The sequence below is a fragment of the Engystomops pustulosus genome, chromosome 3 (assembly GCF_040894005.1).
Source record: "Engystomops pustulosus chromosome 3, aEngPut4.maternal, whole genome shotgun sequence".
NCBI lineage: Eukaryota > Metazoa > Chordata > Amphibia > Anura > Leptodactylidae > Engystomops > Engystomops pustulosus.
In genome coordinates, this window is record NC_092413.1 from 236,265,498 (window position 1) to 236,287,218 (window position 21,721).

General features: G+C 51.9%; 1 protein-coding gene across 4 annotated transcripts; it reads left to right on the forward strand.

The window, feature by feature from the left end:
• Positions 1-6,344: 6,344 nt before the first annotated feature.
• Positions 6,345-20,655, forward strand: LOC140122833 (sterile alpha motif domain-containing protein 12-like). Of its 4 annotated transcripts, none has more exons than XM_072144078.1 (6): positions 6,345-6,655; positions 8,894-8,965; positions 18,156-18,232; positions 19,042-19,192; positions 19,879-20,048; positions 20,194-20,631. In XM_072144078.1, the coding sequence occupies exons 3-5, from the start codon at positions 18,179-18,181 to the stop codon at positions 20,037-20,039; spliced, it is 366 nt and encodes a 121-aa protein (XP_072000179.1). In that variant the 5' UTR covers positions 6,345-6,655; positions 8,894-8,965; positions 18,156-18,178; the 3' UTR covers positions 20,040-20,048; positions 20,194-20,631. The 4 variants fall into 4 exon arrangements, with proteins under 4 accessions (XP_072000179.1, XP_072000178.1, XP_072000181.1 ...); XM_072144077.1 differs by having other exon boundaries at positions 6,346-6,655; positions 8,882-8,965; XM_072144080.1 differs by lacking the exon at positions 6,345-6,655 and having other exon boundaries at positions 8,581-8,965; positions 20,271-20,655.
• The last annotated feature ends 1,066 nt before the right edge of the window (positions 20,656-21,721 follow it).

Here is a 21,721-nt window from a genome sequence, read left to right on the forward strand (position 1 = left end):
AGACCACGGGCGACTGGGCATCGGCAACAGTCCAGCTGGTTTGAGATGAGAGGCTTTGTTACGGCACAGGAGGAGCAGGATCCCACAAAATTCTGAACATCTTTGACCAGGTCTGGCCACCAGTAGTAGCCGGAGATGAGGGCCAAGGAACGTTGCACCCCTGTGTGTCCAGCCACTTGCGACGAATGTCCCCAAGACAAAATCCTCTTCTGGAGAGCTGGTCTAACATATGTCTTGCCGGGAGGTAACTGCCGAAGTTCCACTGGAGCTGCAACAACAAGTTGTTCAGGAGAGATGATTTGCCGAGGAACTGACTCTTCTCCAACAACATCCGGAGCACAGGACAGTGCATCAGCCTTGATATTCTTGTCCACAGGACGGAAATGAATCAACAGATTAAAGCTTGAGAAAAGCAAAGGCTTGCCTGGGATTCAGGCGCTGGGCTTTCTGGAGGTACAAGAGGTTCTTGTGGTCTGTGTACACACACAAGAGAGAGAGAGAGCTCCCTCCAGTAGATAGCGCCACTCCTTCAGGAGCAAGCTTAATGGCTAACAGTTCTGTCACTTATAGAGTAATTTCTCTCTGTGGGATAAAAAGTCTTTGAAAAGAAGCCGCATGTGATGGTCTGGCCCTTAAGGCCTTTCTGGGTGATCACAGCTCCAGCTCCTACGGTGGATGCATCCACCTCGAGATGAAAGGGTTTGTCTGTGAGCACAGGAGCTAAGGCAAAGCAGTGTTCAACCTGGAGAAGGCCTCTTCAGCCGCAGGAGGCCAGGCCAGGGGATTGGTGCCCCTCTTGGTGGGTGCCACTTTGGGAGACAACAGAGTGGAAAAATGCAGAATAAACTGCCGATAATAGTTCGCAAAACCCAGGAACCTCTGTATGGCTCAGACTTTCTGGGCGCGGCCATTGTAGAACTGCAGACAGTTTGGCAGGATCCATCTGTAGACCTCTGTCTGAAATGATGCAGCCGAGGAATGGAAAGCTGCGTTGTAGAAACTGACATTTCTCCAGCTCGGCGTAGTGAGGGTTGGCACAGACCCGGTCAAGAACTTGACGTACTTGTGCCTCATGGGACTGGAGAATACACCAAGATGTCCTGTAGGTAGACCACAACACAGGTATACAGAAGGTCTCAGGAAAATGTCATTCATAAATTCCTGAAAGACAGCAGGGGCATTACACAGTCCAAATGGCATCACCAGATATTTAAAGTGGCCATCACGGGTGTTAAGCGTTGTCTTCCACTCATCACCTTTGCGGATCCAGATGAGATTATAAGCACCACGGAGATCCAGCTTGGAGAACACCCTGGAACTGCGCAGCCGATCAATGAGTTCTGTAATCAACCGCAGGGGGTAGCGTTTTTTAACCGTGACCTTATTCAGCCTGCGATAGTCTATGCAGGGACGCAAGGAGCCGTCCTTCTCGGTAACTAAGAAGAACCCTGCGCCAGCTGGAGAGGAGGACTTGCATTTGAAACCTCTTTGCAGGTTCTCCTTGATGAATCCGGAAATGGCAGCAGTATCAGGAACAGAAAGAGGATAGACACGGCCTCTAGGGGGAGAGGCACCTGGCAGGAGATCCACAGGGCAAGCATAGAGATGGTGCAGTGGCAAAGTCTCTGCTTGTTTTTTGGAAATCACATCTGCAAAGTCACGGTAGCTAGCTGGCAGACCCTCCAGAGACAACACTGGAAAGATCAGCCAGTAACCGACACAGCTCCTTGGCTCGGTCCATGGCCGGATCACACTGTCAGGGTCTGGGGTCAGTGACACTCTGGACCACCGTGGGAGATGGTTCTAGCCGACACCTGGGACCGGAATCTAAGTGGCACCTGGTCTTCACCAGACTCCGCCACAAAGCAGGATAGTCTTGCTGCGGCGGGGTGCCACCAGGTTGTTTCACAGGTGTGACTAGCCCGTGGTGGCAGCCAAGAATCAGAGTCCAGGCTCCCAGTCAGGCACAGGCACGTAGTCAGGGCTGGTGGCAGAGATCGGACTCCAAATCCGGGGTGATCAGAGCAGAAGGGAAAGGGAACATGGGACAGGAACGGGAAACAGAGCACAGGAATAACGCAGGGAGACTTTCACAATGGCTAGGTAGCTCAAAGATCCGTCGGATTCATGGGAGCCACCGGTTTAAATAGGAAACCTGGAAGTGGCAGTGCCAATCAGCGATGCGCTGGCCCTTTAAATTCTCAGGAGTCGGCTCATGCACACCCTATGGAGCAGGAACGCAGAGGTAAGTGCGGGCCGGGGGACGGGGTAGTGCTGCCACGGAGAGGGGCACAGGTGTGCCTGTGATCTGAGGCATGGACACCCGTGACAATACATTGGGATCATTGAAGCGTTACGTCATACGCCTGCTCCAGGGTTGAGGTACAATAGTGAACCCCCCGTTGCTCGGCGCTGCTCACCCACAAACATTGATACATTTGTTGCCCGTTGAATATTTGCACAAAGGTCGTTCAAACACCATAGCAATTAAATTGGGCAATTGCTAAAATTTTTGCGCAAAAATGAACAACATAGAACAAATGTGCAATAATATCCCCCACTGACCAAGAGAAAACGACAGCATTGTCTGAATCTGCGCCAATCTGGGGGTCACTGTCCTCTGCCCTCTGTGACTTTGTTCTCCACCTCTGACCTCCTGGCAGGACCACGGCTGATTCACTCTTCGGTTTCTTTGATCCCCCTGTGATTCCTGTAAAGGTAGTGGCGATTTTCCTGGAAAGTCCTTGCCGCTGTCCAGAGACCAGCGCTGCCTGGTGACTGCAGATCTGGATGTGTCATGTGGCTGATGTGATGGAGCTCACATAAGAACTTTGTACTGGAGCGAGGACTAGGGGGCAGTGTAAGCACCTGGGTGAGAGGTTAGAAAGTGTTATACAGGGTAAATACTCAAAAACAGGCAGACACCCCAAACCCTTCTAGTGGTATCACAATCACTCCATGTATGGCTGTGTACTGTGGCTGTAGCTCCATGTATGGCTGTGTACTGTGGCTGTAGCTCCATGTATGGCTGTGTACTGTGGCTGTAGCTCCATGTATGGCTGTGTACTGTGGCTGTAGCTCCATGTATGGCTGTGTACTGTGGCTGTAGCTTAATGTATGGCTGTGTACTGTGGCTGTAGCTCCATGTGTGGCTGTGTACTGTGACTGTAGCTCCATGTATGGCTGTGTACTGTGGCTGTAGCTCCATGTATGGCTGAGTACTGCTGCTGTAGCTCCATGTGTGGCTGTGTACTGTGACTGTAGCTCCATGTATGGCTGGGTACTGTGGCTGTAGCTCCATGTATGGCTGTGTACTGTGGCTGTAGCTCCATGTATAGCTGTGTACTGGGGCTGTAGCTCCATGTATGGCTGTGTACTGTGGCTGTAGCTCCATGTATGGCTGTGTACTGGGGCTGTAGCTCCATGTATGGCTGTGTACTGTGGCTGTAGCTCCATGTATGGCTGTGTACTGTGGCTGTAGCTCCATGTGTGGCTGTGTACTGTGACTGTAGCTCCATGTATGGCTGGGTACTGTGGCTGTAGCTCCATGTATGGCTGTGTACTGTGGCTGTAGCTCCATGTATAGCTGTGTACTGTGGCTGTAGCTCCATGTGTGGCTGTGTACTGTGACTGTAGCTCCATGTATGGCTGGGTACTGTGGCTGTAGCTCCATGTATGGCTGTGTACTGTGGCTGTAGCTCCATGTATAGCTGTGTACTGGGGCTGTAGCTCCATGTATGGCTGTGTACTGTGGCTGTAGCTCCATGTATGGCTGTGTACTGGGTCTGTAGCTCCATGTATGGCTGTGTACTGGTGCTGTAGCTCCATGTATGGCTGTGTACTGCGGCTGTAGCTCCATGTATGGCTGTGTGCTGTGGCTGTAGCTCCATGTATGGCTGTGTACTGTGACTGTAGCTCCATGTATGGCTGTGTACTATGGCTGTAGCTCCATGTATGGCTGTGTACTGTGGCTGTAGCTCCATGTATGGCTGTGTACTGTGGCTGTAGCTCCATGTATGGCTGTGTACTGTGACTGTAGCTCCATGTATGGCTGTGTACTGTGGCTGTAGCTCCATGTATGGCTGTGTACTGGGGCTGTAGCTCCATGTATGGCTGTGTACTGTGGCTGTAGCTCCATGTATGGCTGTGTACTGTGGCTGTAGCTCCATGTATGGCTGTGTACTGTGGCTGTAGCTTCATGTATGGCTGTGTACTGTGGCTGTAGCTCCATGTATGGCTGTGTACTGGGGCTGTAGCTCCATGTATGGCTGTGTACTGTGGCTGTAGCTCCATGTATGGCTGTGTACTGTGGCTGTAGCTCCATGTATGGCTGTGTACTGTGGCTGTAGCTCCATGTATGGCTGTGTACTGTGGCTGTAGCTCCATGTATGGCTGTGTACTGTGGCTGTAGCTCCATGTATGGCTGTGTACTGTGGCTGTAGCTCCATGTATGGCTGTGTACTGTGGCTGTAGCTCCATGTATAGCTGTGTACTGGGGCTGTAGCTCCATGTATGGCCGTGTGCTGCGGCTGTAGCTCCATGTATGGCCGTGTGCTGCGGCTGTAGCTCCATGTATGGCCGTGTGCTGCGGCTGTAGCTCCATGTATGGCCGTGTGCTGCGGCTGTAGCTCCATGTATGGCCGTGTGCTGCGGCTGTAGCTCCATGTATGGCCGTGTGCTGCGGCTGTAGCTCCATGTATGGCCGTGTGCTGCGGCTGTAGCTCCATGTATGGCCGTGTGCTGCGGCTGTAGCTCCATGTATGGCCGTGTGCTGCGGCTGTAGCTCCATGTATGGCCGTGTGCTGCGGCTGTAGCTCCATGTATGGCCGTGTGCTGCGGCTGTAGCTCCATGTATGGCCGTGTGCTGCGGCTGTAGCTCCATGTATGGCCGTGTGCTGCGGCTGTAGCTCCATGTATGGCCGTGTGCTGCGGCTGCAGCTCCATGTATGGCCGTGTGCTGCGGCTGCAGCTCCATGTATGGCCCTGTGCTGCGGCTGCAGCTCCATGAATGGCCCTGTGCTGCGGCTGCAGCTCCATGTATGGCCGTGTGTTGGGGCTGTAGCTCCATGTATGGCCGTGTGCTGGGGCTGTAGCTCCATGTATGGCCGTGTGCTGGGGCTGTAGCTCCATGTATGGCCGTGTGCTGGGGCTGTAGCTCCATGTATGGCCGTGTGCTGGGGCTGTAGCTCCATGTATGGCCGTGTGCTGGGGCTGTAGCTCCATGTATGGCCGTGTGCTGGGGCTGTAGCTCCATGTATGGCCGTGTGCTGGGGCTGTAGCTCCATGTATGGCCGTGTGCTGGGGCTGTAGCTCCATGTATGGCCGTGTGCTGGGGCTGTAGCTCCATGTATGGCCGTGTGCTGGGGCTGTAGCTCCATGTATGGCCGTGTGCTGGGGCTGTAGCTCCATGTATGGCCGTGTGCTGGGGCTGTAGCTCCATGTATGGCCGTGTGCTGGGGCTGTAGCTCCATGTATGGCCGTGTGCTGGGGCTGTAGCTCCATGTATGGCCGTGTGCTGGGGCTGTAGCTCCATGTATGGCCATGTGCTGGGGCTGTAGCTCCATGTATGGCCGTGTGCTGGGGCTGTAGCTCCATGTATGGCCGTGTGCTGGGGCTGTAGCTCCATGTAAACAAGGGTCCCCACAGTAACAAATTTAGTAACAATTCCTCCACTGTAGCCAATATTCTTACAATGCCCTCAAATAGCCAGTATAGTCCCAGGGCCACACAGAAAATATCATCACAGTAGACCATGTACAGTAGCCAATATGGTAAAATGCCCACACAAAAGCCAAATATAGCCACATGGCCCCAAAAGTAGCTATTATAGTAATGGTGCCCCCACATTAAGAAATATGGTGACAGTGCCCCACAGTAGTTATTGGCAATAGCCAATATGGTAATTAAGCCTTCACCAACTCCAATATAGTCACAGCCCCCCCACCACCACCACCAAAGTAGTTAATATAGCAGTGGCTATAGCTAATATAGTAGTAGAGTCCCTCACAGTAGCCAATATTGTATCCCTTCTCCTACAGTAGTGAATGTAGTAATTATTAATAATTGTGTTATATCATAAAACCCAATGCTGGAGAGCCGCTGCCCGAGCCAGGACTGCGCTTCTCCTCATTTACGTCCTGTTCTCTGCAGAAATTTAACAATTTCTTTTATACTTTATTTTATAAGAGTCAAACATCCTTCTAAATAAAGTCATTTAGGAAAGAACAAAAGTTTTTGTAAAAACACACTTTTACAATTCCCAGTTTTCGCCAGTCCTGTACGAGTCATTTTCTGGCACAGGTGACCCCGGAGGCTCAGCCCAGGGACTAATAAGAGAAGAGAAATGCTTTGCTACCGGGTGAGGTTCTGCCCCGGGGGCCCAGGATTTGTGTGCAGATCGTCTGATCACAGCTGTTCCTGGGGAGAGGCGTGACGCTGAGCAAGCACAGACAGGTGAGAGGAGCAGACAACCTGCGGGGCGGCTCCGGACGGGGTAAGGTGTGGCTGCAAAGGAAACGAGAGACTCAGTGCCAGGGACAGGTCTGTGTGTAGGACAAGTATCCGGCCTGGAGAGGATATACAAGAATATCTGAGGGTACAACAGAAGACTCCATAAGGTCGTAGACAACATGAAGACACATCTCCAGGACCAAAGGTTGGAGATAATACACAGGACATAGTGTATGGAGACTGGGAACAGAGAGGACTACGCTCCATGAGGACATAGTGTATGGAGACTGGGCACAGAGAGGACTACGCTCCATGAGGACATAGTGTATGGAGACTGGGCACAGAGAGGACTACGTTCCATGAGGACATAGTGTATGGAGACTGGGCGCATGATATACAGAGGACTACGCTCCATGAGGACATAGTGTATGGAGACTGGGCACAGAGAGGACTACGCTCCATGAGGACATAGTGTGTGGAGACTGGGCACAGAGAGGACTACGCTCCATGAGGACATAGTGTATGGAGACTGGGCACAGAGAGGACTACGCTCCATGAGGACATAGTGTGTGGAGACTGGGCACAGAGAGGACTACGCTCCATGAGGATATAGTGTATGGAGACTGGACACAGAGAGGACTACGCTCCATGAGGACATAGTGTATGGAGACTGGACACATGATATAGAGAGGACTACGCTCCATGAGGACATAGTGTATGGAGACTGGGCACAGAGAGGACTACGCTCCATGAGGACATAGTGTGTGGAGACTGGGCACAGAGAGGACTACGCTCCATGAGGACATAGTGTGTGGAGACTGGGCACAGAGAGGACTACGCTCCATGAGGACATAGTGTGTGGAGACTGGACACAGAGAGGACTACGCTCCATGAGGACATAGTGTGTGGAGACTGGGCACAGAGAGGACTACGCTCCATGAGGACATAGTGTATGGAGACTGGGCACAGAGAGGACTACGTTCCATGAGGACATAGTGTATGGAGACTGGGCGCATGATATACAGAGGACTACGCTCCATGAGGACATAGTGTATGGAGACTGGGCACAGAGAGGACTGCGCTCCATGAGGACATAGTGTATGGAGACTGGGCACAGAGAGGACTACGCTCCATGAGGACATAGTGTGTGGAGACTGGGCACAGAGAGGACTACGCTCCATGAGGACATAGTGTATGGAGACTGGGAACAGAGAGGACTACGCTCCATGAGGACATAATGTATGGAGACTGGGCACAGAGAGGACTACGCTCCATGAGGACATAGTGTATGGAGACTGGACACATGATAAAGAGAGGACTACGCTCCATGAGGACATAGTGTATGGAGACTGGGCACATAGAGGACTACGCTCCATGAGGACATAGTGTGTGGAGACTGGGCACAGAGAGGACTGCGCTCCATGAGGACATAGTGTATGGAGACTGGGCACATAGAGGACTACGCTCCATGAGGACATAGTGTGTGGAGACTGGGCACAGAGAGGACTACGCTCCATGAGGACATAGTGTATGGAGACTGGGCACAGAGAGGACTATGCTCCATGAGGACATAGTGTATGGAGACTGGGCACAGAGAGGACTACGCTCCATGAGGACATAGTGTATGGAGACTGGGCACAGAGAGGACTACGCTCCATGAGGACATAGTGTGTGGAGACTTGGCACAGAGAGGACTACGCTCCATGAGGACATAGTGTGTGGAGACTGGGCACAGAGAGGACTACGCTCCATGAGAACATAGTGTGTGGAGACTGGGCACAGAGAGGACTACGCTCCATGAGGACATAGTGTATGGAGACTGGGCACAGAGAGGACTACGCTCCATGAGGACATAGTGTGTGGAGACTGGGCACAGAGAGGACTACGCTCCATGAGGATATAGTGTATGGAGACTGGGCACAGAGAGGACTACGCTCCATGAGGACATAGTGTATGGAGACTGGGCACAGAGAGGACTACGCTCCATGAGGACATAGTGTATGGAGACTGGGCACAGAGAGGACTACGCTCCATGAGGACATAGTGTGTGGAGACTGGACACAGAGAGGACTACGCTCCATGAGGACATAGTGTGTGGAGACTGGGCACAGAGAGGACTACGCTCCATGAGGACATAGTGTGTGGAGACTGGGCACAGAGAGGACTACGCTCCATGAGGACATAGTGTGTGGAGACTGGGCACAGAGAGGACTACGCTCCATGAGGACATAGTGTGTGGAGACTGGGCACAGAGAGGACTATGCTCCATGAGGACATAGTGTATGGAGACTGGGCACAGAGAGGACTACGCTCCATGAGGACATAGTGTGTGGAGACTGGGCACAGAGAGGACTACGCTCCATGAGGACCATAGATGACTGCCAGAGACATGGGACATGGAGATGGTGAGGATAGACTCACAATGTTTCAGACCTTCTTACAGAAAGCATGAGGGAGACGTGGTCAGCGATGAGCGTCAGCTAATAGAGAAGACGAGGACCAGCTCTCATATAAGGTAACTTCATAATCACCTTTGGTGGTGGGTTGTCCATGTACATCATGGTCTACAGACCTGCAATGTCCCATGTATTCAGTGGAGTCACACTTGTTTAGTGATGTCCTACACATTTCCTCAATTAGAGAAACCAGTGAGTAGGTAGCCCTGGAATAGAAACATCTCTTGTAGTCCCGAGTTTGTCCTTTTCTGTATTGGAGTTTACTGGTGAGTAGTGTCACCATTGCCCGATGGAGAACTTACATTCAGTGCAGGGTGGGCTACAACTTTCAGTGGGCCCCTGGGCGGCAGACCCTCAGTGGCCCCTTTGCAGTGAACTCACATGGCGGCATTAAAAATTCAGAAAGTAAAAGAGCAGCCCTGGGAATGCCTTGTGCTGGCGCCGGCCCAGCAACCATGAGGACTGGGGCAGTCATAGGGAGATGCTTCTGTTATGGTTACTGCCATCATCGTCTGTTACTTATGATGTCCTCATCAGATTCTGTGAGTCCAGATATCACCTTGTTACTTGTGTCCTTGTGGGGGACGTTGAGGGCAGCACGGTTTTTGTGTTCAGAAAACGGATGCAAAAACAGGTCTGCAAAATACATAGTCATGTGCATGAGGCCATCGAGTCATTACTGAGAGTCAATCCTGACAGCCGATCCCCAGGACTACATCTCCTGAGTTGTCCCTATCTTCCACCATACCCATGCTCTACATTACACCCACCACCTCCTAACTCCCACTTCTGCCTCTTAGACTCTTTTCTTGCTGCACCAGTTCTCTGGAATGTGATATCCAATCTTTACCGTCTGGTCTGACTTGTGTCCCTGTATCTTGGCTCCTTCTTCCAGCCTACGTTCTCCTCCTACGTACATGCCTCATATATATGAGCAGATGGTGGCGGCTGGACGTGTTCTAACTTACTTCTAATAGGAGGCGGGTGTGAAGGACAAGTAAAGATGATACTGGAGATGTTTGATGCGCCTTTCAGAGAGAACAAGTTGCGGCATGTGTTCCTGTTCACATTCATCATATCTTTTATAACCCTTAGTTCAGAGATGGACAAGTCAAACCATTGCACTTACATTCCTGTGATTTCTGTGTCACTGTTGTCCACACTGGATCAACCTAAGATCCCACAGGCATCTGTCTCCTGGATCAGCCCTTTAAATATCCCCCAACTACAAAGATCTGCTCATCATCTGCAGGGAAGTTCTTACCCTTGGCATGCCAAACAGCCTTCACTCCCATGGGGAACCTCACTCCTTGCTCCCTGGAGCCTCTTATTAAGAAATGAAGTAAAAATACAGAACCCCATAACGTAAGATACAGGACCCCTAGGTAGGATTTGTACAAGGACAACAAGCCAGATGGTGCATGTGGGTTCTCCGCTCTGGTGGGAGAGGTAAAAAGGACGTGGTTGCCTTTCCTGCTCCTATCCTCGGACACCGAGAATGAACTTTTAAGAAGTTCTGAATGTTTTTGACCTCACACCCTATAAATGGAATTCTGGCCTCATATTCCGCAGCTCCAGTGCGAGTGTTCACCTCAGGCACTCACCAAGGAGGACCATTACCCCCATTGGGGCACATTTACTAAGGTTGCACTGCACTTTTATCAGACTGTGTCATTCTTCATGGCTAAAGCGGTTTGCACAGGTATTTAGTGTCTGCGCTGGGATTGCGTTGCATGCGATACTTCTGTGGCGCAGCTGCGCTGCCTCCATGTGACACAAATTAGGGGACGTGCCATCAGTCGATCCGACTGATTCAGGCCGAGCACCGTATTTAAGTTGCAAATTGTGTTGCACGCCCTATGTTAAAGGTGAAAAAGATGGTGACCTGAGCGGGGAAGTGACATGTTCATGATTTCTGGCGCATGTTATTAATGAATCGGTCGCACCCATCATTTATACACGGAAAAAGCACTTTTAGTGCAGTTTCCGACTTAGTAAATGTACCGATTCTGTACCTCACCTTGGCCACCACCGCAGGCAAAGTCACGCCTATGGAACGACATGGTAGTATCTGTCACAGGTGGTCCCGCGACCCATATCGCGGGTCGCGGGCTCACCCGTGCTCCCCGAGGCTCGCAGGCGCGGTGCCGGCACGACTCACCTCTCCCCGCTCCGGAATCGCCTCCTAGGGCGCGCGCGGCATCTTCAGTAAATATTAAGGGCCAGTGCACCACTAAACCGGATTCTGACGTTGCGCCTCTGCCGCCTGCCCTGACCTTGTGCCTGGACTTCTACCACGAGATTGTCAGCCGTCTCTGTACTCCTACCTTGGCCGCCACTGCAGACAAGTCACGCCTGAGGAACGACCTGGTGGTACCACGCCGCAGCTTGTCTAACCCGCCTTGACGCGGGCTCTGGTGAAAACCGGGTACCACTTAGACTCCGGTCCCAGGTAGTGGCTTGTGTCATCGTCTGCAGTGGTCCAGAAGATCCACACCTGCAAGCCTGACAGTAAGATCCGCCCATGGATCCCGCCGAGGTTTCGTCTCCCAGCAAGCCAGATCTTGCCACTATTGTGATCCACCAGTCTCGGCAGATTGCTGCTCAGCGAGATCAACTGGAGCAGGTCACCGCCATGCTTCAGCAACTGTTAGCTAACCAGAAACAGGTACCTGAGGCTGCTCTTGCGACCCCTACTGCTCCGACTAGTCTGCCTGCTCTTGAACCTAGAATGCGGTTGTCTATGCCTAGCAAGTACGACGGCGATCCCAAGATGTGCCGGAGTTTTATTACTCAGTGCTCCCTGAACTTATGCCAACCCAATTCATCATGGAGCGATCCAAGGTGGCATTTATAGTCAGCCTTCTCTCGGGGAAAGCCTTGGCCTGGGCTAATCCCCTTTGGGATAGGAACGACCCAGTTATGGCTTCTCTTGCAGCCTTTTTGTCTGAATTCCGGTCAGTATTTGAAGAACCGGCTCGGGCCTCCTCCGCAGAGTCAGCTTTATTGAATTTACATCAGGGGAATTGCTCCGTGGGAGAGTATGCGGTCCAGTTCCGTACCTTAGCGTCTGAACTTTCCTGGAACGACGCGGCCTTGTCTGCAGCTTTTAAGAAAGGTCTGTCCTCGCAGGTTAAGGACGCTCTGGCTGCTCGTGACCTACCATCTTCTCTGATGTGCGCTTCAGGGAGCGTGCTGAAGAGTCACGTTTTGAGCAGACTCCAGTCCGACCACGACGCTTTCCTCGACTAGCTCCTGTCTTCCAAAGACCGTTCCAGTCTCCAGTCGTACCACCTGCAGAGGAGTCTATGGAGGTGGATAGAGCCAAATTGTCTCCTCAGGAGCGTATCAGAAGACGCCAAGGAAACTTTTGCCTCTATTGCGGTAGTCCTGAGCATTTCCTTGCATCTTGTCCTATCCGACCCCCAACACCCGGGAAACGCCAGCACCTAGGGTTCTTGGGAGAAGCGTCCCTAGGTGTGAACAGTGCTTCTCCACGCCTGTTGATTCCGGTGCTGCTCAGCGTTGGTTCCGGCAATCAAACCCAAGTATCTGCCTTGCTGGACTCCGGCTCCGCTGGGAATTTCATGGATGCTGCATTGGTTTCCCGGTACCACATTCCAGTGATTCTTCTTGACAAACCACTTGACAAATTCTCTCGGACCCAGTACGGTACCGCACAGAGCCGATAATCATGCAAGTCGGTGCTCTGCATAAGGAGACTCTGTCCTTCCTGGTTCTGCCACGCTCAACCTCGCCCCTCCTGCTAGGTCTTCCGTGGTTGCAGTTCCATTCACCAGTCCTTGATTGGAGGACGGGGGAGGTTCTACGTTGGGGTCCTGACTGCCATTCTCATTGCTTGGATGCTCCTCACCCTGTGCCTCTCAAGCTAACTTGCGTGGTTGCCAAGTCTTTGAAGGACCTTCCGGTTTGCTACCGAGACTTCGCCGACGTTTTCTCTGAGAAGCAAGCAGAGGTTCTGCCTCCATATCGCCCCTATGACTGTCTAATTGATTTGCTGCCGGGTACATCTCCTCCACGAGGTCGGGTTTATCCGTTATCCGTGCCCGAGAATGAAGCCATGTCCGCTTACATAAAGGAAAATCTGCAAAAGGGTTTCATCCGCAAGTCTTCCTCCCCCACTGGAGCTGGATTTTTCTTTGTCTCTAAAAAGGATGGTTCCCTCCGACCCTGCATAGACTATATCGGTCTCAACAAGGTTACGGTGAAGAACCGCTATCCTTTGCCTCTCATCACCGAACTCTTTGACCGTCTACGAGGTGCCAAAGTGTTTACCAAGCTGGATCTGCGAGGAGCATATAATCTCATCCGAATTCGGGAGGGCGATGAGTGGAAGACAGCTTTCAATACTCGTGACGGGCATTTTGATTATTTGGTAATGCCCTTTGGTCTCTGCAATGCTCCAGCGGTATTCCAGGAGTTTGTTAATGATATTTTTAGAGACGTTGCACCTCTGCCGCCTGCCCTGACCTTGTGCCTGGACTTCTACCACGAGATTGTCAGCCGTCTCTGTACTTCTACCTTGGCCACCACTGCAGACAAGTCACGCCTGAGGAACGACCTGGTGGTACCACGCCGCAGCTTGTCTAACCCGCCTTGACGCGGGCTCTGGTGAAAACCGGGTACCACTTAGACTCCGGTCCCAGGTAGTGGCTTGTGTCATCGTCTGCAGTGGTCCAGAGGATCCACACCTGCAAGGCTGACAGTATCCCATCACGGCAAATACAATCTGCTTTGCTCCAGGGCTCTGGTGAATAATGGGTGCCACCTAGACTCTGCTCCCAGGTGTTGGCTTACATCATTGCTTGTGGTGGTTCAGTGGGACCACTACCCCCTGATCCTGACAGCAAGATTCAGCCATGGATCCCGCCAAGATACCTCTACCTGAACTTCCTGAACTCCCCACCATCATGGCTCAGCAGTCGCAACAGATTTCTGTGCAGGGCCAGTAGATTAACCAGCTCACCACCATCTTGCAGCAGTTATTGGCCACCCCGCAGCAGCAACCTGCTCTTGTGGCATCTTCTTCTACAGCGAACTCTGCAGAACTCATTTGTACATGCCGCCCAAATATGACACCCCAAGTCATGCAGGGGCTTTATCACCCAGTGCTCACTGCACAACAAGCTGATGCCGACGCAGTTCGCCACAGGGTGGTCTAAGGTGGTCAGCTTACTCTCCGGGAAAGCCCTGGCATGGGCCACCCCCCTCTGGGACCGCAATGTGCCAACATCACTGCTTCCTCACAGAATTCTGGTCCATCTTTTAGGAACAAGACCGGGCCATCTTCTGATGAAACCACTCTGTTGAATTTGTGCCAAGGGGACTTGTATGTTGGCGACTACCCGGTTCAATTCCGTACTCTGGCTTCCAAGCTTTCTTTGGAATGAAGCGGCCATGGCCACCTTTAAGAAAGGACTGTCAAGCCGTATCAAAGATGCTGTCTGCGCGGGATCTTCCGTCTTCTCTGATTGACCTCATCTCCCTGGCCACTCAGAATGACATCCAGTTCTCAGAGCGTTTGGAGGAACAGCGCCCAGACCAAACGCAGATCAAGACCCGTCGTCTGCCTCGCTTGGATCCAGTTTTCCAAAGAACACCTTGTCTGCTGCAGAGGAGGCCATGCAGGTGAATAAAGCTCATCTGACACCCCAAGAGCCACACGACAGGAGAATCTCTTGTCTCTACTGTGCTAGCCTGGAGCACTTTGGGAATCACTTTGGGATTCTGGCTCTGCAAGAAATTTCGTGGATGCTGCCCTGGTTTCCCAGCATCATCTTCCTGTGGTCCATCTTGAGAAGCCTCAGGTCATCTCATCCATCAGTAGGCAGATCCTCTGCGATCTGGTCCAGTAGTGCACCGAGCCTCTATGTCTGCAAGTCGGGGCATTGCACGCACAAGGAGAGACTGTTGTTTTATGTGCTACCCCGGTCCCAGTCTTCTGGGTCTTCCGTGGTTGCAGCACCACGCACCTGTGGTCAACTGGCAGACTGGGGAAGGTCTTCATTGGGGACTGGAATGCCTGCTTCATATTTGGACTTTGCTGATGTCTGCTCGGAGAAGCAAGTGGGTACTCTGCCACCGCACCGTCCCTACGACTGTCCTACAGACCGGTTGCCGGTCTCCTCTACGTGGTTCGGGGTACCCACTTTCTGTGCCTGAGACTGCAGCTATGTCAGCCTATGTGAAGGAGAATCTGCAGAAGAGGTTCATGTGCAAATCCTCTTCCCCTGGTGCTGGGTTCTTCTTCATGGCCAAGGAGGACGGTTTGCTGCTCCCATGCATTGACTATTGTGGCCTCAACAAAATTACAGTGAAGAACCTCTACCCACTACCCACTACAAGGAGCCATGGTCTTCGGGGCGTATAATCTCATTTGTATTCGTGAAGGCGATGAATGGAAGACCGCCTTCAATACATGTGATGGACACTTGTATCTTGTCATGCTGTTTGGACTCTGCAATGCAGTGTCGTATTCCAGGAGTTTGTCAAAGACATTGCTGTATACTTGTGTCATGGTCTACCTGGACGATATTCTGGTGTTTTTCTGCAGACTTTGAGTCCCAAGGGCCAATCACCTATATGCCAAGTTTGAGAAGTGCCTATTAAATCAAGAGTCACCCTTCCTATACCATCTCTGACGAGTGACTACCAATGGATCCCACAAAATTGTCTGCGTTTCTTCAGTGGCATGGCCCAGTGGGACTTCGGTCCATCCAAAGATTCCTGGGCTTTGCTAATTACTACCGGCAGTTCATACCACACTTTTCCTCCCTTGTATCTCCAATTGTGGCGCTTACCAAGAAAAACGGCGATCCTAAGCTTTGGTTTCCGGCAGCTGAAGAAGCTTTCTCCAAGATGAAGTCTGCCTTTGCCTCTGCTCCTGTTCTCACATGGCCTGATACAGAGAAAACGTTCCTGCTAGAGGTTGACGCCTCCTTGGTTGGAGCATGACCCGTTCTCACCCAGAAAGGTCCCAATGGCCGAACTCTCAACTGCGGCTTCTTCTCAAAAATCTTCTCAGCCGCAGAGAGAAATTATTCCATAGGTGATCGGGAGCTTCTGGCCATAAAACTTGCCTTTTGAAGAGTGGTGTTATCTTCTAGAAGGAGCTCGTGATCTGGTCTATATCTATACAGATCACAAGAAGCTCCTTATACCTCCAGTCTGCTGAGCGTCTTCATCCACGGCAGGCTCGTTGGTCCCTCTTCTTCTCTCGCTTTAACTTCCTGATTTGTTTCCATCCAGCAGAGAAGAATGGCAAAGATGATGCCCTCTCTCGGTCTTCCGATGTAATTGGGGAAGAACTAGCTCTTCGACATATTGTTCCTCCTGAACCGCCAGTGTCGCTTGTTGTTCCTCCTGGCAAGACCTATGTCCAACCTGCGTTTCGGAAGAGGATTTTGGGGACATTGCTCTTATGTGGCTGGGCACCCTGGGGTGTCATCTCTCATTTCTGGTGGTGGCCAGGTCTGGTCAAGGATATATGAGGCTTTGTGAGTTCCTGCACTTCCTGTGTGCCCAAAATAGGTCAACACATCTCAAGCCAGCACTGGCCCTTCCACTGCCTATACCCAGCTGCTCCTGGACTCACGTAGCCATGGACTTTATGGACTAATACCATCATCTGGGTGGTTGCAGACCGCTTCTCTAAAATGCTGTTTATTTTGTCCTTTCTCCACATCTTCCGGCTTCATGGACTTTCTCAGCACGTTGTCTCAGAGCGAGGGGTCCAGTTTGTTTCCAGGTTTTGGGGTTCATTGTGCAACCAACTGCAAGTTGAGCTGGACTTCTCCTATGCCTATCATCCACAGACAAACTGGCAAGTGGAGAGAGTCAATTCCTTTGTCAATATTCTGAATAATTTCAGTTCTTTATAAGTTTTTCACATTCCCTGACTTCCTGCTTGCAGCATGTGGTGAGTCCTTGTGGAGGGGGTAGCTGTAGCCTGTTTACGCCCATACACATAGGCCATTGACCTGCCTGAAACTGGAACCCCAGGCAAGCAGCTTCCGTGTCTCTGTGGCGCAATCAGTTAGCGCGTTCGGCTGTTAACCGAAAGGTTGGTGGTTTGAGCCCACCCAGGGACGCAGTCCTCTTTTGCTTCCGCCTGCAGCTTGAGTGGCTCAGCTACAACTTCAATTAAGAGCTCCGTCTAACTGGCCAGTTTCAATATCTAAAGCACACATGGAAGAAGAAGGTTCTTCAGATGGAAGAGAAGAAGCACAGCAGAAAAGTGCTTGCTGCCAGCTTAATAAACGTGCAAAATGAAAGGATACCAACAAAAAAAAAATCTCCTTCGAGCCGGAATTGAACCAGCGACCTAAGGATTGCTATTAAAGTACTACAGTCCTCCGCTCTACCAGCTGAGCTATCGAAGGCTTGGGGGAAGCCCTGGGTGCGTGCTTACTAGCCTTACTTCTCAGTGTCACGACCTGGCGAGCAGGACACGATTGCTCCCTATTTTGAAAAAGGCTGCAAAAGGACAAAGCTGGAGGATGCGGGCATCGATCCCGCTACCTCTCGCATGCTAAGCAAGCGCTCTACCATTTGAGCTCATCCCCCTCACTAGTCCTGATCCTCCTCTCCGTGTGACCTCCTCTCACTTTCACTGTTTGCTTTTATATCTACTTGAGGATATTGTTCTGTCATAAGATAATGAAGAACGGGGAGTTACTGAGGGAGGGGAACAATCTATGGACAAGCGATTCGCTGTCTCGTGTATTGTAGGGATCATAGCAGCTCCATATGTATCACCCAGTCACATCTCCTCCTCCCCGTACCCTGACCCTGTGCGATCAATAACTCCCCACATACCTGCGCAGACAGCAACAGGTGGGAAGGTCTGTGAGAGTGCTGGTGGTATACTGGGGTGAGTGCGAGTGCTGGTGGTATACTGGGGTGAGTGCGTGTGCTGGTGGTATACTGGGGTGAGTGCGAGTGCTGGTGGTATACTGGGGTGAGTGCGAGGGCTGGTGGTATACTGGGGCGAGTGCTGGTGGTATACTGGGGTGAGTGCTGGTGGTATACTGGGGTGAGTGAGAATGCTGGTTTATACTGGGGTGAGTGTGAGGGATAAATGTGAGGGTCCACCCCTGGCCTGTGCAGGAGGACTGTTCCTCCTCCCATCTCCTGGTGCCGGATATCTCCGGGCAGCTCCCACTCTCTGCCTCATCTCCCCCCCCTCAGCGATTCTCCAGGTTGTACTGAATGATTTGTTATTTGTAGGTGAAGCAGGGAAGTCACAGCTGATGATTGGACAACCTGCCGGTGTCCCTGGACTTGTCATGGCCGCCCCCAACCAGGTACTGTCATCTCCTCCTGAAGTACAAGTCCTATATTACACTGTTTTATCTTCTGGGTGGGTGAGAGAGTCCGGGTGTTGTATCCATGGTGGGTGAGAGAGTCCGGGTGTTGTATCCATGGTGGGTGAGAGAGTCCGTGTGTTGTATCCATGGTGGGTGAGAGAGTCCGGGTGTTGTATCCATGGTGGGTGAGAGAGTCCGTGTGTTGTATCCATGGTGGGTGAGAGAGTCTGGATGTTGTATCCATGGTGGGTGAGAGAGTCCGGGTGCTGTATCCATGGTGGGTGAGAGAGTCCGGGTGCTGTATCCATGGTGGGTGAGAGAGTCCGGGTGCTGTATCCATGGTGGGTGAGAGAGTCCGGGTGTTGTATCCATGGTGGGTGAGAGAGTCCGGGTGTTGTATCCATGGTGGTTGAGAGAGTCCGGGTGTTGTATCCATGGTGGTTGAGAGAGTCCGGGTGTTGTATCCATGGTGGGTGAGAGAGTCCGGGTGTTGTATCCATGGTGGGTGAGAGAGTCCGGGTGCTGTATCCACGGTGGGTGAGAGAGTCCGGGTGCTGTATCCACGGTGGGTGAGAGAGTCCGGGTGTTGTATCCACGGTGGTTGAGAGAGTCCGAGTGTTGTATCCATGGTGGGTGAGAGAGTCCGGGTGTTGTATCCATGGTGGGTGAGAGAGTCCGGGTGCTGTATCCACGGTGGGTGAGAGTGGGTTAGTCCCTTGAAAGTCAAGGTTAATGACACTAAAACATTTGGGGCTTCTGGAGCCCGTGCACTGGGGCTCATTTGGTGACAATGTTTTCTCTTCCAGAGTCTTGTGTCACAGGAGTCAGAGGATGAGGAAATTTGGGAGAAGCCGGTCAGTGACTGGTCAGTAAAAGATGTCTGCTCCTGGCTGCAGTATGGACCCTTACAGAATGCGGCCGGTCTGGTGCAGGCAGCTTATTCCCACCACATCTCAGGTGCGGAGACTCTTATTATAACACATGGATATTACAGGAGTGTTATAAGTGTGTGATGAGGATGTCAGGAGGCACGATCAGTGATGGAGGATGTGAGGGACACGATCAGTGATGGAGGATGTGAGGGACACGATCAGTGGTGGAGGATGTGAGGGGACACGATCAGTGGTGGAGGATGTGAGGGGACACGATCAGTGGTGGAGGATGTGAGGGGACACGATCAGTGGTGGAGGATGTGAGGGGACACGATCAGTGGTGGAGGATGTGAGGGGACACGATCAGTGGTGGAGGATGTGAGGGGACACGATCAGTGGTGGAGGATGTGAGGGGACACGATCAGTGGTGGAGGATGTGAGGGGACACGATCAGTGGTGGAGGATGTGAGGGGACACGATCAGTGGTGGAGGATGTGAGGGGACACGATCAGTGGTGGAGGATGTGAGGGGACACGATCAGTGGTGGAGGATGTGAGGAGACACGATCAGTGGTGGAGGATGTGAGGGGACACGATCAGTGGTGGAGGATGTGAGGGGACACGATCAGTAGTGGAGGATGTGAGGGGACACGATCAGTGGTGGAGGATGTGAGGGGACACGATCAGTGGTGGAGGATGTGAGGGACACGATCAGTGATGGAAGATGATGTAAGAGGTTTGCTCAGTGAATGATTTTGGCCTTTCTTTGCAGGACGGGCCCTCTTGAGGTTGACAGACAGTTTACTGCAGCGGATGGGAATCCAACAAGAGAGTTTGCGGCAATCTATCCTTGTAGAAGTCTTAGAGCTGAAGCTACAGCAGGAAATCCAGCAGCTGCTGCTGATTGCGGAGTGCGTGGAGGAGAAGGAGTGAACATTGTAGGTGAGTGTGAGTGATAGAGCAGAGGGGAGATGGAGGGTGGTGCATGGGGAGACACCTGTAGTGTTTGGCAGTGCTGTATTGGATGGAGGGAGGGCTGTAGACTGTACCTGTTGGTAAAGTTTTAGCGTGTTTTCTGTTCTTTCAGAAACCATCTGTGGGCAGGAGCCAGACTGAGAACTCAATGAGACCATACAACTGCTGCTAGCATTCTCTATTCCACAGGAGGAGCTTGTGGTTACAGGTGCTGGACACTGTGTAACCCGGGAGGACCATGCTGTGCCAGGCGCTGGACTATTCTCCACTGTATAACCTGGTAGGATCATGCTGTTCCAGGTGCTGGACTATTCTCACCTGTATAACCTGGCAGGATCATGCTGTGCTAGGTGTTGGACTATTCTCCCCTGTATAACCTGGCAGGATCATGCTGTTCCAGGTGTTGGACTATTCTCCCCTGTATAACCTGGCAGGATCATGCTGTTCCAGGTGTTGGACTATTCTCCCCTGTATAACCTGGTAGGAGCATACTGTGCCAGGTGCTGGACTATTCTCCCCTGTATAACCTGGTAGGATCATGCTGTTCCAGGTGCTGGACTATTCTCACCTGTATAACCTGGCAGGATCCTGCTGTTCCAGGTGCTGGACTATTCTCCCCTGTATAACCTGGCAGGATCATGCTGTGCCAGGTGCTGGACTATTCTCCCCTGTATAACCTGGTAGGATCATGCTGTGCCAGGTGCTGGACTATTCTCCCCTGTATAACCTGGTAGGATCATGCTGTACCAGGTGCTGGACTATTCTCCCCTATATAAACTGGTAGGATCCTGTTGTGCCAGGTGCTGGACTATTCCTTCCTGTATAACCTGGTAGGATCATGCTGTTCCAGGTGCTGGACTATTCTCCCCTGTATAACCTGGTAGGACGATGCTGTTCCAGGTGCTGGACTGTTCTCCACCGTGTAACCTGGTAGGATCATGTTGTGCAATGTTCTGGATTGTTCTCCACTGTATAACCTGGTACGATCATGCTGTGCCAGGTGCTGGACTATTCTCACCTGTATAACCTGGTAGGATCATGCTGTGCCAGGTGCTGGACTATTCTCCCCTGTATAACCTGGTAGGATCATGCTGTGCCAGGTGCTTGACTATTCTCCCCTGTATAACCTGGTAGGATCATGCTGTGCCAGGTGCTGGACTATTCTCACCTGTATAACCTGGTAGGATCATGCTGTGCCAGGTGCTGGACTATTCTCACCTGTACAACCTGGTAGGACCATGCTGTGCCAGGTGCTGGACTATTCCTTCCTGTATAACCTGGTAGGATCATGCTGTGCCAGGTGCTGGACTATTCTCACCTGTATAACCTGGTAGGACCATGCTGTGCCAGGTGCTGGACTATTCCTTCCTGTATAACCTGGTAGGATCATGCTGTGCCAGGTGCTGGACTATTCTCACCTGTATAACCTGGTAGGATCATGCTGTGCCAGGTGCTGGACTATTCTCCCCTGTATAACCTGGAAGGATCATGCTGTTCCAGGTGCTGGACTATTCTCCCCTGTATAACCTGGAAGGATCATGCTGTGCCAGGCGCTGGACTATTCTCCCCTGTATAACCTGGAAGGATCATGCTGTTCCAGGTGCTGGACTATTCTCACCTGTATAACCTGGCAGGATCAT